General features: G+C 44.5%; 2 protein-coding genes across 3 annotated transcripts in view; one reads left to right on the top strand and one right to left on the bottom strand.

The window, feature by feature from the left end:
* Nucleotides 1-532: 532 nt before the first annotated feature.
* LOC121877607 lies at nt 533-3,546 on the bottom strand. Its single transcript, XM_042383410.1, has 5 exons — nt 3,485-3,546; nt 2,092-2,181; nt 1,416-1,925; nt 878-1,068; nt 533-764 (listed from the first exon to the last, which is right to left on the bottom strand). Exons 2-5 carry the CDS (start codon nt 2,179-2,181, stop codon nt 653-655), a joined length of 903 nt encoding a protein of 300 aa, XP_042239344.1. The 5' UTR covers nt 3,485-3,546; the 3' UTR covers nt 533-652.
* Nucleotides 3,547-5,671: 2,125 nt separating this feature from the next.
* Nucleotides 5,672-12,868, top strand: part of LOC121877599 (sodium-dependent dopamine transporter-like) — an 83,335-nt gene continuing 76,138 nt past the window's right edge. For both annotated transcript variants that reach the window (XR_006091028.1, XM_042383400.1), the window contains exon 1: nt 5,672-6,071. The gene's annotated coding sequence lies outside the window, so the exon portion shown is untranslated. The remainder of the gene's footprint in view (nt 6,072-12,868) is intronic.

Raw genomic sequence — 12,868 nt, 5'->3', positions numbered from 1 at the left:
TTGGTCACTTGTCACCATTTAGTGGCGTTACTTTGTTTCCGTCTACTTCCATTTTACGAGAAAGTAATTAAGAAGTGGAGCTCGTACGTCTTTCACCAATATAATTTATCAAGGTGCAAAGTTATGAAGTGTGGTGTAACTAACCGTAACTATATACGCAAACAATATTGTCAAATTACATCTGTTGACACTGGGTGAGGCTGTTACTACGATGGTGGCGTCATAGGGGATTTTTTTTTGCCATAAATGTGGTTAATGTATCCTCTATCTCAGTGCTCTCCTCTGTACATAACCCCTTCCTTAAATCCTTCACCCCTCCTTCCCTTCCCTCTCACCTACTACTCCCCTACAAATCCTCTTTCCCTCCCACCTCCTCTTTCCCTCTTTGCCTCCCACAGGTAGGATAGCTATCGGGGAAAAAATAGAACCAAGTACACTTTGGTTTCTGTGACAATTCAGGATGGGTTAGGTCAGGTCAGTTTCAGGTATATATATTTAAGGTCAAACTTCTTACGAATTGAAAGTCATTATTATGGTCATATTCATTATTTTTAAAGAATACAAGGATGATTTTATGTATAAATATGATCAAGTAGCGATGTAAGTGAGGTGGTGCTAGAAGCAAGTGGCCGAGGCGAACTGAGGAGCGGCGCTAATAATAAGTGGCGGGGACGAACTGCACGGTTGATACGAAGCGTCGCTCTGTCACCGTTTTGGTATCAGTCAGTATGTTGGTCCGTACGAATGTCGACGTCACCACCACCCTGAAACAACACATTTTGGGTAACAAACGAACAAATACAGTAAGAAGCATGTCAACACCACATGGCAACACTATCCAGTATGGCAACAAAACGAGAAGGTAGGGACCACTTACCTCTGAACTATGTTGGAGGTGAAGGTGGTCTGGTCTATGTTGTAGGCAGTGTGAGTGACTGGTTGGATCTCCGTGGAGGTCTGCGTCACGAAGCGGAAGTCAGAGATAACGTCGGTGACCGTCAGTGTGGAGGTGCTGGTCACCAGGGCGGTGGTCACCTGCACCACGTTGTTCACCGCCGTCACCAGCACCTGCACAGGGAATACAACCTTCATCATCAATGTTCCTTTAGGTTTAATAATTTATTTACACGGCATTTCTACTTAGGATTAAATTCCTAATTTAATTATTCCGTAATCAAGTCTTACGACTGAAACTTATAATTGTATCTGGTCTTAAATAGACATTTGTCAGTTTTTCGTCGAGATACCACGAATGCTTGTATTACAACAACTGTGTCCTCACTTGTTGATGTGAGGAGACTACACGGGAGAAAGCTGCTGCTGCTGCGAGCACTCAGGAGGCTCTCAACATCTTTAAGGGGTGTGTAAATTGTTAGACGTTCTGTATAATATATAATCTGACAAAGCCGTCTCACCTGGTGTGTTGCGAGGGTCACCGTCACCTTGTTGAACTCGGTAATGGTGACAGGGACGCTATTGAAGGCTAGGTCAGTGGTGGTGACGAATCTGTCAACTGTCCTGGTTTGTGTCACAGTCACCTCTCGACCTTGCTGCTGCTGCTGGCCCACAAACACGTTGCCGCCCACCTGTCCTGCCTGACTAACAGTCACAGGCTGACCGTCACTTCCTACAAACCCGCCGCTGCCGGCCTGGAATCCGCCGCTGCCGGCCTGGAATCCGCCGCTGCCGCCCTGGAATCCGCCGCTGCCGGCCTGACCCAATAGGAGGCTCCCACCGTCACCTGTCAGGGAGGTCTGGCCCAGTTGTCCCAGCAAGAATGGGGATCTGTCCTGGAACACATTACCAAAGGGGTTCTGTCCAGACAGGCCGACGAATCCAGGACGACCATCGAGCTGGTTAAGTTGGGCGACATTGCCAAAGTCTCCACCCGACTGTCCCAGAACGACGGGACCTCCATCACCCAGCTGTTGAAGTAAAAGGACGATTTTCGCTTAAAGACAAATTATAAGATATACTGTAGATTATAAGCCACACCCACCCACAATAAAGATTTCGACCATTAACACAACACAAGCCAGGACAAAGTCACGAGCGAGAGTCAAGTCTCAAACATCACAACACAGCACTAACCACAGCTGCTGCAGGGGCCACCTTGTACTGCTGGGCCCAGGACGACCCTAGCGTCCACACACACGCAACCGTCACCAAATACTTCGCCATCTGTAATAAAATGACGTAGATAAACACCTGTAACAGCCCCTAAATAACTAATAAAATTCACTTTACTTTGTAATATTCTAATTTTGTAGAGATGCACCGTACAACATTTTTCCTTAATGGCCTGAAGATTTGCCTCCCTTAAGCAGACTTCACCCCTAAGGCTACCAGAAGGATGGGGGCTGCGTTAGGGTGGTTAATCTTTAAGCGATATTACTGGGGGCTAATCTTCAGGTGATCCCGTATTTTCTTTGGCAGTTATTCGAGCACCAGAACTAGTATGGGGTTGTGGAAAATATGTCTACCGTGTCACAATAAAATTTCAAGAAGAACTTTGATAATTGTTACCGAGTCAACATTTTCACGAGGCTGAAAATTTCATTTTTAAAGTGATCACATAATTGAAGAAATACTCTGCGATAAATTTCCCGTGTCAAGGCAGATGGAAGCAAGAACTACCGGGAAGGGGACCGGGATTTATTTAAATTACTAGAGCTCGACTGCCTCAGACATTTCCATTCTTACAGAACTTTAACTAGTTTCTCATGATGCAATTCATATTCTGGCGAGGCAGAGATCAAATCCCATCACCAGCCGAGAATATGTCTTCAGCATATTAAAATTACAGGACCCAAGGAGCGGCACTGACTGAACAGGGATTTGTCTAGTCAAACTATATACCTTAAACAAACCACAATACCATTTCCCTGCATTAGATCATTTATAACACTACCGTAAGTAAGCCATTATTAAAGACTAGGAGGGTCCCAATACTCAATATAACCGTTAATGTCTATAGGACCATCACAATCCTCAATCACAAAAAAAACAGACGTCATAATTGAAGGTTTCGTTCTAAATATTTACATTCGACTCAAGACATTAGCATGGACGAAGTTATTTAACATCATTAACTTTTAAGTCAAGCTGCGTTAGGTTAGTTCAGTTTACCGATGGTTTGTTATTACACCGCAAACATAAGAGGTCACGACCTACCGGATACACTTTTGGAATTCATTTCACAGTGGAGACACGGGAACCATGGAGTGAGAGCACTGTACTGTATAGTCAAACATTAGCCCCAAGTCATGCTTTAATGGTGCAGCTCTCTCTGTACTGTAGTAGTCACCGCAGTAACATAGACAGTGAACGGACAGGTAGACAGACAGACTCATAGACACACTGAAAGACATGTAAGTAGACACACGCAGACTGACAAACAATCAAACAAACAAACGGATGAAGATTCTCTCACACACGGATACATACATGTGGACAAAACACACACAAATACAAAAACACAAACCTGGTAAGAGCCTAGAAGAAAGATTGAGAATGATAGACAGTGCTACGCTGACCGGTGTTGTGTCACTGTGTGCTACCAGCCGTCCGACCTCCTCACCTCACCTCGGCCACACCACCACCACCACCTAAACTACCTCCTTGCTGGGTAATAATGATCCATCCCCTCGTCACATCTTCTTTCCTCACTACTATTAATACTACTACTACTACTTATACTACTACTACTACTACTACTACTACTACTACTACTATTACTACAACTAATAATAATAATAATAATACACAAGCAAGCACACACACACACATAAAGAATCACATACAAAGACAAAAAAAAAAAACACGCACACCTTCAAAAATCTTATTGTATTTTTATTTATTTTCACTATTTTTGGCTCAATGTAATCATGCCCTCTCCTCCCCGGGAACCCGCCTTTCTGACTCCACTGACGACAATTTTACCGCGTGTAAGTAGGTGTTGGTGCCCCGCAAGTGTCGTAATATATTTTCCTTCACTTGGGTCTCTGAAGGAAAGTTGATTCGTTCATTTGTTCATTCACTGATTTCTAAAAGGTTGTGGGTGAATGTACTGTGATACGGTAACCCATGCATGTGTGTGTGTGTGTGTGTGTGTGTGTGTTTTGTTATTATTTGCGTGTTTTTATTGGTTTCGTTTTTTAATTATTTTTTTTGTGTAATGGGTGTTTTTTTTTGCGTCGCTATGCATCATTTGCGTTTTCTAAGCGTAAAATCCCTATAAATATGCGTAAACAAACACAGTATATGTTACTGTATGTTGATGGGTGTCATGGCACTATCGTGTGGCTCTGTTGTATCAGCAACAGGTCAGTGTCAGTCTTGACCTGGTGCTGTCAGCAACAGGTTAGTGTCAGCCTTGACCTGGTGTTGTCAGCAACAGGTTAGTCTCAGCCTTGACCTGGTGGCACGAGCAACAGGTTAGTTGTCAGCCTTGACCTGGTGGTGTCAGCAACAGGATAGTATCGGCCTTGACCTGGTGGCACTAGCAACAGGTTAGCGGTCAGCCTTGACCTGGTGGTGTCAGCAACAGGATAGTATCGGCCTTGACCTGGTGGCACTAGCAACAGGTTAGCGGTCAGCCTTGACCTGGTGGTGTCAGCAACAGGATAGTATCGGCCTTGACCTGGTGGCACTAGCAACAGGTTAGCTGTCAGCCTTGACCTGGTGGCGTCAGCAACAGGATAGTATCGGCCTTGACCTGGTGGCACTAACAACAGGTTAGCGGTCAGCCTTGACCTGGTGGTGTCAGCAACAGGATAGTATCGGCCTTGACCTGGTGGCACTAGCAACAGGTTAGTTGTCAGCCTTGACCTGGTGGCGTCAGCAACAGGATAGTATCGGCCTTGACCTGGTGGCACTAACAACAGGTTAGCGGTCAGCCTTGACCTGGTGGCACTAACAACAGGTTAGCGGTTAGCCTTGACCTGGTGGTGTCAGCAACAGGATAGTATCGGCCTTGACCTGGTGGCACTAACAACAGGTTAGCGGTCAGCCTTGACCTGGTGGTGTCAGCAACAGGATAGTATCGGCCTTGACCTGGTGGCACTAGCAACAGGTTAGCTGTCAGCCTTGACCTGGTGGCGTCAGCATCAGATTTCATATTGACTATATCGATAGCGGCACAGGGGAGGTGTTGAGGGGGATGAGGAGGAAGTGAAAGAAGAAAGACAGAAGAAAGGGATGGAGGGAAGGAGAAGAGCTAAGGGAAGAGTTTAAAGAACGGAGAGACAGGAAGAAAAAGGGGGGATGGAAGGAAGAGATTGAGGCAAAGGAGGTTAGGTAGAGTAGGGGGGAGGAGACCATGCAAAGAGAAATTGAGATAAAATAATCTTGCGTCTTAAGGACCGCTGGAGGTGAAGGATCAGCACACACTGGGTGGAGCCAGTGGGCGTGTCTAGGATGCTGCCTTCCTATGATTTGTCTCTGCAGAAGCTGGGGGCGGGCCTGAGATGCAGGGGTGTGACGTGTGATTGGTGGGGCGCGTGCATGCAGGGAGAAGAGTGGTAGTGGAGGAGAGGGCCGCGTCCCCTGTGGTGGAGATGGTGAGGTGGGCGGGGCTGGGGCAGGGCAGGCGGAGTGAGGGCAGGTGGGGGCGGGGCGGGGCGGGGTGGCGCGGGGCCAGTGGCAGCAGCAGTGAAGTAGTGGACGTCTACCCTCTGCCACCTGTGGATGGGACAGTGCGACTCCAGTTTCTCTCTGCTGCTCGCGCTGTGGAACGTGGTGGCCCTGCTGGTCCCCCGCCCCGCTTCCCTGGCGCCCTGCTACTGTTGTTGCTCCCACGCCAGCCCGCCCATCCCACACACCCGTCATCACTACACCTAGTCCATAGTCCCTGCCCCACGGGCGCCGCCCCCCCTTCACCTCCCCGGGGGACCTGCGGCGGGCTACCCAGGTGGTGGAGATCCCCAGGGCGGCTAGTGGGAGGCGTGGTGGGCGTGCGGCGTGAGAGGATGGGCGTGGGGGGTCTGTTGCAGGCGTGCGTCACCACTGGTCAATGGGGCCCTGGCCAACTCTCCGTCCCTCACACCTGAGTGTCCTCCACGAGCCCCCAGGTGAGTGTCCTAAACCAACCCCCAGGTGAGTGTCCTAAACCAGCTCCCAGGTGAGTGTCCTAAACCAGCCCCCAGGTGAGTGTCCTAAACCAGCCCCAGGTGAGTGTCCTAAACCATCAGGTGTTACATAATCTTCATAACAGTATCAGAAGGTTAACGTGAAGTGCGGTAACTGAACAACATAACCAAGCTTAACCTAACCTAACCTAAACTTACCTAACCTAACCTAGCCTTAATCTAACCTGGATTTAATTATCGTGAAAGTACCTCAAAATTAATCGAGGATGGTAGTTGAGATCTCTGGGACAATGAACCTTTGTAACGAGTGGTGGTAACGTGTTGTTGAACGTGCGGTGAGTGACGGGTGAAGTATTTGTTGTTGTTGTTGTTGTACGTGCGGTGAGTGACGGGTGAAGTATTTGTTGTTGTTGTTGTTGTTGTACGTGCGGTGAGTAACGGGTGAAGTATTTGTTGTTGTACGTGCGGTGAGTGACAGGTGAAGTATTTGTTGTTGTTGTTGTTGTACGTGCGGTGAGTGACGGGTGAAGTATTTGTTGTTGTTGCTGTTGTTGTACGTGCAGAGTAACGGTGAAGTATTTGTTATTGTAAGTGCTGTGGAGTGACGGGTGAAGTATTTGTTGTAAGTGCTGTGAGTGACGGGTGAAGTATTTGTTGCCAGGCGCTGTGAGTGACGGCATTGTTGTGAGTGACGGTGAAGCATTTGCTGTGAGTGACGGTGAAGCATTTGTTGTTGTAAGGCGGTGAGTGATAAGTGGAAGTATTTGTTGTTGTACGTGCGGTGAGTGACGGGTGAAGTATTTGTTGGTTGTAAGTGCTGTGGGAGTGACGGGTGAAGCATTTGTTGTTGTAAGTGCGGTGAGTGACGGTGAAGTATTTGTTGTTGTAATGTGCGGTGAGTGACGGGTGAAGTGATTTGTTGTTGTAAGGGCGTGAGTGACGGTGAAGCATTTGTTGTTGTGGGCGCGGTAGGGTGACGGTGAAGTATTTATATGTACGTGCGGTGAGTGACAGGTGAAGCATTTGTTGTTGTAAGTGCGGTGAGTGACGGGTGAAGCATTTGTTGTTGTGGCGGTGAGGACGGTGAAGTATTTGTTGTTGTACGTACGGTGAGTGACGGGTGAAGTATTTGTTGTTGTACGTGCTGTGAGTGACGGGTGAAGTATTTGTTGTTGTACGTGCGGTGAGTGACGGGTGAAGTATTTGTTGTTGTACGTGCTGTGAGTGACGGGTGAAGTATTTGTTGTTGTACGTGCGGTGAGTGACGGGTGAAGTATTTGTTGTTGTACGTGCGGTGAGTGACGGGTGAAGTATGGGGTTGTAAGAGGTAAGGTTCTCTAAGGTTCCTAAAAATAATATTCGTCGTAGTTAAAGACAAGAATTTACATAAAATAATCGATAAGTTAAAGCGAGAAAAAAAGATGGACCCAAAATAGCACCAGTGTTATATACTTGACGGGTCTGACTTAACTAGATACTGTCCGTACACCCGTGAAGCCAAATAAGGGTTCAGAATTATATAAAATATTCTCAGGGTTAATTTTACCTCCTTACTGGCGCTAAGTGAATATGTTTAGTTAAGTTTATTTCTCAGTGTAATGTTGATGTTGTTTTTGTGTTGTAGTTTACGTCCACCAGGCAGGTTTATTCTTATGTATTTACTTACGAGGAATATTATTTAACATGGTCATCTTTATGAATGACTGAGGCCGCCGGGGCTGTCAGGCCTCGCCGCGCTGCCTGTTGAGTGTCAACACTGACCACGTTGGCTCCCCTGTCTAGGCACCAAAACTCACCTCCGACCTACACCGGTGTTGTCACTCTCCACCGCCAGGAAAAAATATTTAATAATGGTCAAGTGTGTCACTTCCGCCGTAACAACACTCGCTCCAGGACAGCGTCGGCCAGGTTGAGTGGGGCGACCTTGTGGACACTCAACAGTTTAATGTAGCGAGGCGTCCACACCGGGACCACTGCTCGTGTGGTGCTTCCTTCTTCATTAGTTCAGTTAAACCAAACTATCATGTAGTGACGGGGGGGTACTTGACACGTTCACGATTATTAAAGGTTCCAACGTTAGTGTCTCCTCTACAACTGCGTTGTTAGGAAGGCTGCACTAACTGTGGCTATATGGCCCCAGTACCTCCAAAGGGCGATGTGAGAACCCAGCCAATACCTCCAATTAAACTAAAGCGTAAAGATAACCTATAAAATGGCTTTGAAATTACGCTAGAACTGTACCTTAACAACAAGAGCTCTTTATCGTCCCACTGTGCACCGGATAACAGCAGAATCTCAAACGCCACTGTTGGCAGAAGGCGAACAAACGTTCATAAAGCTTAGAAGTGAACCTCAGGCGCTGTTGACTGCTCGTGTTGGCACTGTGTTATGTTAAGGACTAAAGAACGTCTTGATTTGTGATTACAAGTAAGGGTTTAAGTTATAAGTGAGAGTTTGACATTTTAAGTAGAGTTAAACCTCCATATAACGGATTTCTCTCTCCATATAATCCGTTAGATGGGAAGTTTCCTATCTAACGAACCCTCGATATAACGGACTTTTCTCTCCACTTAGTCCGTTAAATAGAGGTTTTACCATAAGAGTTTTAGTTTATAAGTGAGTCTGAGGTTATGATTTGAAGATTATAAGTAAGAGTCTGAAGATTATAAGTGAAAGTGTGAGTGTATAAGTAAATCTTAAGTTTAAAAATAAGAGATTGAGGTAATAAGTGAGTTAATAAATGAGAGTTTGTGTCTTTAAGTGAGATATTGTGTTTATAAGCGAGTGTTGTGTGTATAAGTGAGTCTGAATTTATAAGTGAGATATTTGTGTTTATACGTGAGTCTGAATTTATAAGTGAGATGTTTATGAGTGAGAGTTTAAGTTAACGAAGATTCTAGGCCTTCAAAATAACCAAAATAAATCATGATTATTATCCTTTCCTCTATAACTGGTGTTAAGGTAGAGTCTCAGTGTATTATTGACGCCATATTGGATCTAGTTAAGGTGTGTGTAATAATAATAATAATTAACGGTTTATTGAAAGAGCATAGCAGCCAGAAGGCTGAAAATATACAGGTACATAATTGGGGAATGGGTTTCGATTTACAAATAATATACAAGTAACATAAGTGACACAAATAAGACATATAATAACTAGATGGGGAAAGGCTCAAACTACAGTTCATTTCAACATAGTGACAGTGCAAGAAGTAGGATTTACTGGGAGTGAATACACTGGTTTATTACAATTTATTGATAATTTTTACAATGGTTGGGACTGGGCTGTTCTTATCGCGATCAGTTCGTGCACGTATGGGCTGGAAGCGGTTGTGGTGTCGAACAGCAATTCTCGGGCTAGGGATCTCAGGTGGTAGTTGGAGCCGGTGTCGAGGATGGTGCAGAACCTTCTTACCAAATTTGCAGATGAGGTCGTGGTGATGGTCAGTGAGAGTCGAAAGGGTCAGTGTGTTGAGCGCTTCTTGATATGTGGAGTAGGAAGGGGAGAGAATAATCTTGTATGCCCTCTTGTGTGTGTGTGTGTGTGTGTGTGTGTGTGTGTGTGTGTGTGTGTCAGTTACAAGAAAATATAGATTTAAGTTTGGTTAGGTTAGGTTAGCGAAGTTGTCGATGGGGTGTTTTAAGTTAAATTATTGTTAGGGTGGTCAAGTGAAATAAGCTGGGGTGGGTAAGCTTCAGGTTATTATTAGCGTAGTTAATCTTAAAGTGAAATCAGCTGGAGGGATGACTAAGCTTCAGGTTATTATTAGGGAGGTTAATCTTAAAGTGAAATAAGCTGGGGTGGCTAAGCTTAATGTAATCCTCAGGAAGTTAAAAATTCGGATCCTTTATACACGATCTGCCTCAGTGTTGGTGAAGGTAGAGTGAGGTGCTTTTCTTCCTCCCTCCTGCCTGAGAGAGAGAGAGAGAGAGAGAGAGAGAGAGAGAGAGTATAGGTACTGGTACAGTCACTCATAAAAGAAACGGGCCCCCTGGGTGAGAGGTCTTGAAACTGGAAGCTGTTCAGTTCTGGTAACTGTAACCTGACGTAGGTGTGTGGGGGAGGGGGGGGTGGATCACTGCCTTCTGCACGAACCACTGTTTGGGAAGGCAGAAATGTCCATAGGGGCAATGTGGTCTCAAGCATCGCGAGGTAAGGAGACCCTGTATGTTATTCATATAAGTTCAGTCACATTATAAACCTGCGTGGTCGTATACAGACAAATATGTCGGAAAATAGCAAAATAGTTGTTCGATATTTATTGCAGAATGAACAAACCTAGAGGAAGACTCCAACAGAGAGCACATGGGGCTAAGGGGGGTGTTGATAGGCCCGAAATTATCATAAAACGTCGAGTTAACATAATTATGGTATTGTATTCACCTTGTTTAGTTGTTCATGAAACGAGACATGACTCGAGGCAGTGGTTCGTGCAGAAGGCAGGAATTCTGCACACACACAATAACAATAATAATCATTCCATGTTAGGTTACACTGTTACCAGAACTGAACTGCTTCCATTTAGATAAAACCTCACCCATAAAGAGATGCGATAGCGTTGATCCAGGCAGGGTTTAGTGTTTAATGATGGCCTCTCTCTCTCGTCTAGGCAACAGGACATAGCACACTGGGGTTGAGGTTACTTAGCTACCACAGGGATCACCACCACCCCTACCTGACACTCTTACCTCCATAGGGATTTATTTTCAACTTTTGCATCATAATCGGACGTGATTAAATATTTCTCTTGTATTCTCTCAGTTTTCCGTTCGTTCATTCCTTCTTCATCCACCTGGTTAGTGGCATAAAGGATATAAGAGAACCGAACAACAATAATATTACCTACATAAAAGAGTTTCACTGCCTTAAGCGTGTTATTGTACGGCGGAGGTGTACGTCAGGCGTTGTGTTTTGCTCGTGCTGGCGCTGCTGTTGTTATGGTGTAAGCCTGAAAAGAGTTAAAAGCCTAAGTGATGACTGAAGGAGTAGGTTTATCACGTTCTCTTGGGAAAACTTTAGGAAACCTTAAAATTTTTTTCTTAACAAATTCCAGAATAATGAACGCGAAAGTACAATGTAGGTTCTCGACCACCTGGGATAGATATAATAGTTCCCCTTTAACTATACCCCGCGTTTACGTTTTCTTTCAATATTTCTCCCTCGTGTTAAACTATAATATATATTATATTGATAGTGAAAGGAGGAGTTCAAGACATCTTCAGAGGCAACTGAAGAAGTCTTGAATAAAGACGAAAGCTATGGTGCTCCGTTGTTTCCCTTTTCCCGTGGGATTTTATCAAGATTTATCTTATCCACGTTTTCATTGTGGATCTACATGAAATATATACATATATATATATATATATATATATATATATATATATATATATATATATATATATATATATATATATATATATATTTATGATATTTAAGCACTATCCCTTAAATTGTCTTACGGTTACCCCTCCCTCCCTCACATCATGACCACATCACCCCTTGAGCAGCCAAAACACACTATCCCCGTGTTCTTGCCTATCACAAGCAGGATTGCCAGATGCTCCTCCCCAAAACAGGACAACCTCTCCATAAAAAAAAGGACATTTAAGGGGAAAAAGGGTCAACTACCAGCACAAGTTTGTGGAATTTATTAAAAAGGGAAACCATATGTTCTTTTTGGTTGCATAGGTTTTACAGTCAAAATGTAACTTACCTGGAATTTTAAAATTCAATAGACAAAATTTCATCGAAGGAAGTTGCCTCCCTTTCTCCATCACTTCCGGTAATAGTGTGCAGGTTGAACTGGAAGTACTAGACTGCTGGCTACCTTCCCCTTGGTCGAACTTTAGTTTTTCCTTGCTGTACGTTTGACTTGTGAAGAGTGCTAACATTTTTTCAGTAACTTCAAATTTCTGGCAACAGCTGTCCTTATTGTGCAGGTGTGTTCTCACTCGTCAAATGGCCTCTAAAGAATGTGGCCTTAACTTGTTTCTTGCCTTGGTCTTCACATTCGTTACACTAAAACGCTCGTTCAACAAATGCGGTACTCAGAGGAATACAATAAGAGTTCAGACCAATGGTGGCTAGCTCTTTGTAACACTTTTCCGCAGCTGCATTTTCGTAATTGAAAACCGCTGTCCAGAACTGAACAGGGTCTGTTGGGATTTCTGAGTTAGGAAACTCATCTTTCCAATTAGTTTTCATAGAGATGCGTTCATACTGGTCTGCTGCTTTATTCACATCAAAATTTTCTCCTTTAGCCAACTGCCCAAGAGGTAGAGCACTGAATCGTGGCTTAACTGGCTGAGACAAATCTTAGGATCCAAATATTTTATGTATTCCTTTTCATTGTTGTGTTGTCTACTTTATCGAACTCGCTTACTGCCTGCAGTACGAAGTCGCTGCAGCGTTGCTGAATCATATGCTTGCAGTCACTGCTTATTTTGCTCAATCTTAAGTAATATTCAAACTTATCTCCAAGCTTACCATCACTCCGTGACTCAGGGAATTTTCTCTGATGAAAATCTTTGGAGAGTTTTTGAAGCAGAAAGTCCCTAAATTCCTCAATACTCTAGAAATAACTTGCTGGGATCAGAATTTGGTGCCTGGAATGCGGCAATGAGGGATTCAAAATTCTGAACTATTGGGCAAACAAAGGTAAGATAAAGCTTGTTAACTTCATCAAGGAGCCTATCTTTCAGGCTCCGTGCATTGTAGTTTTTATCAACAATTGAGCAGAAATATGCCTTCAGTTCTTCCTACTGATTTAAAATTATGT

This window comes from Homarus americanus, unplaced genomic scaffold (assembly GCF_018991925.1).
Source record: "Homarus americanus isolate GMGI-L3 unplaced genomic scaffold, GMGI_Hamer_2.0 scaffold54332, whole genome shotgun sequence".
Lineage (NCBI taxonomy): Eukaryota > Metazoa > Arthropoda > Malacostraca > Decapoda > Nephropidae > Homarus > Homarus americanus.
The sequence above is the reverse complement of the archived record's forward strand: the minus strand, read 5'-3'. Positions and strand labels throughout refer to the sequence as shown.

Coding starts and splice junctions, on each gene's coding strand:
- LOC121877607 (XM_042383410.1), bottom strand. CDS start 2,181: ATGGCGAAGTATTTGGTGACGGTTGCGTGTGTGTGGACGCTAGGGTCG. Junction 1,069..1,415: donor TGACCCTCGCAACACACCAG/GTGAGACGGCTT, acceptor TTCCCTGTGCAG/GTGCTGGTGACGGCGGTGAA. Junction 765..877: donor ACCTCCAACATAGTTCAGAG/GTAAGTGGTCCC, acceptor GTGTTGTTTCAG/GGTGGTGGTGACGTCGACAT.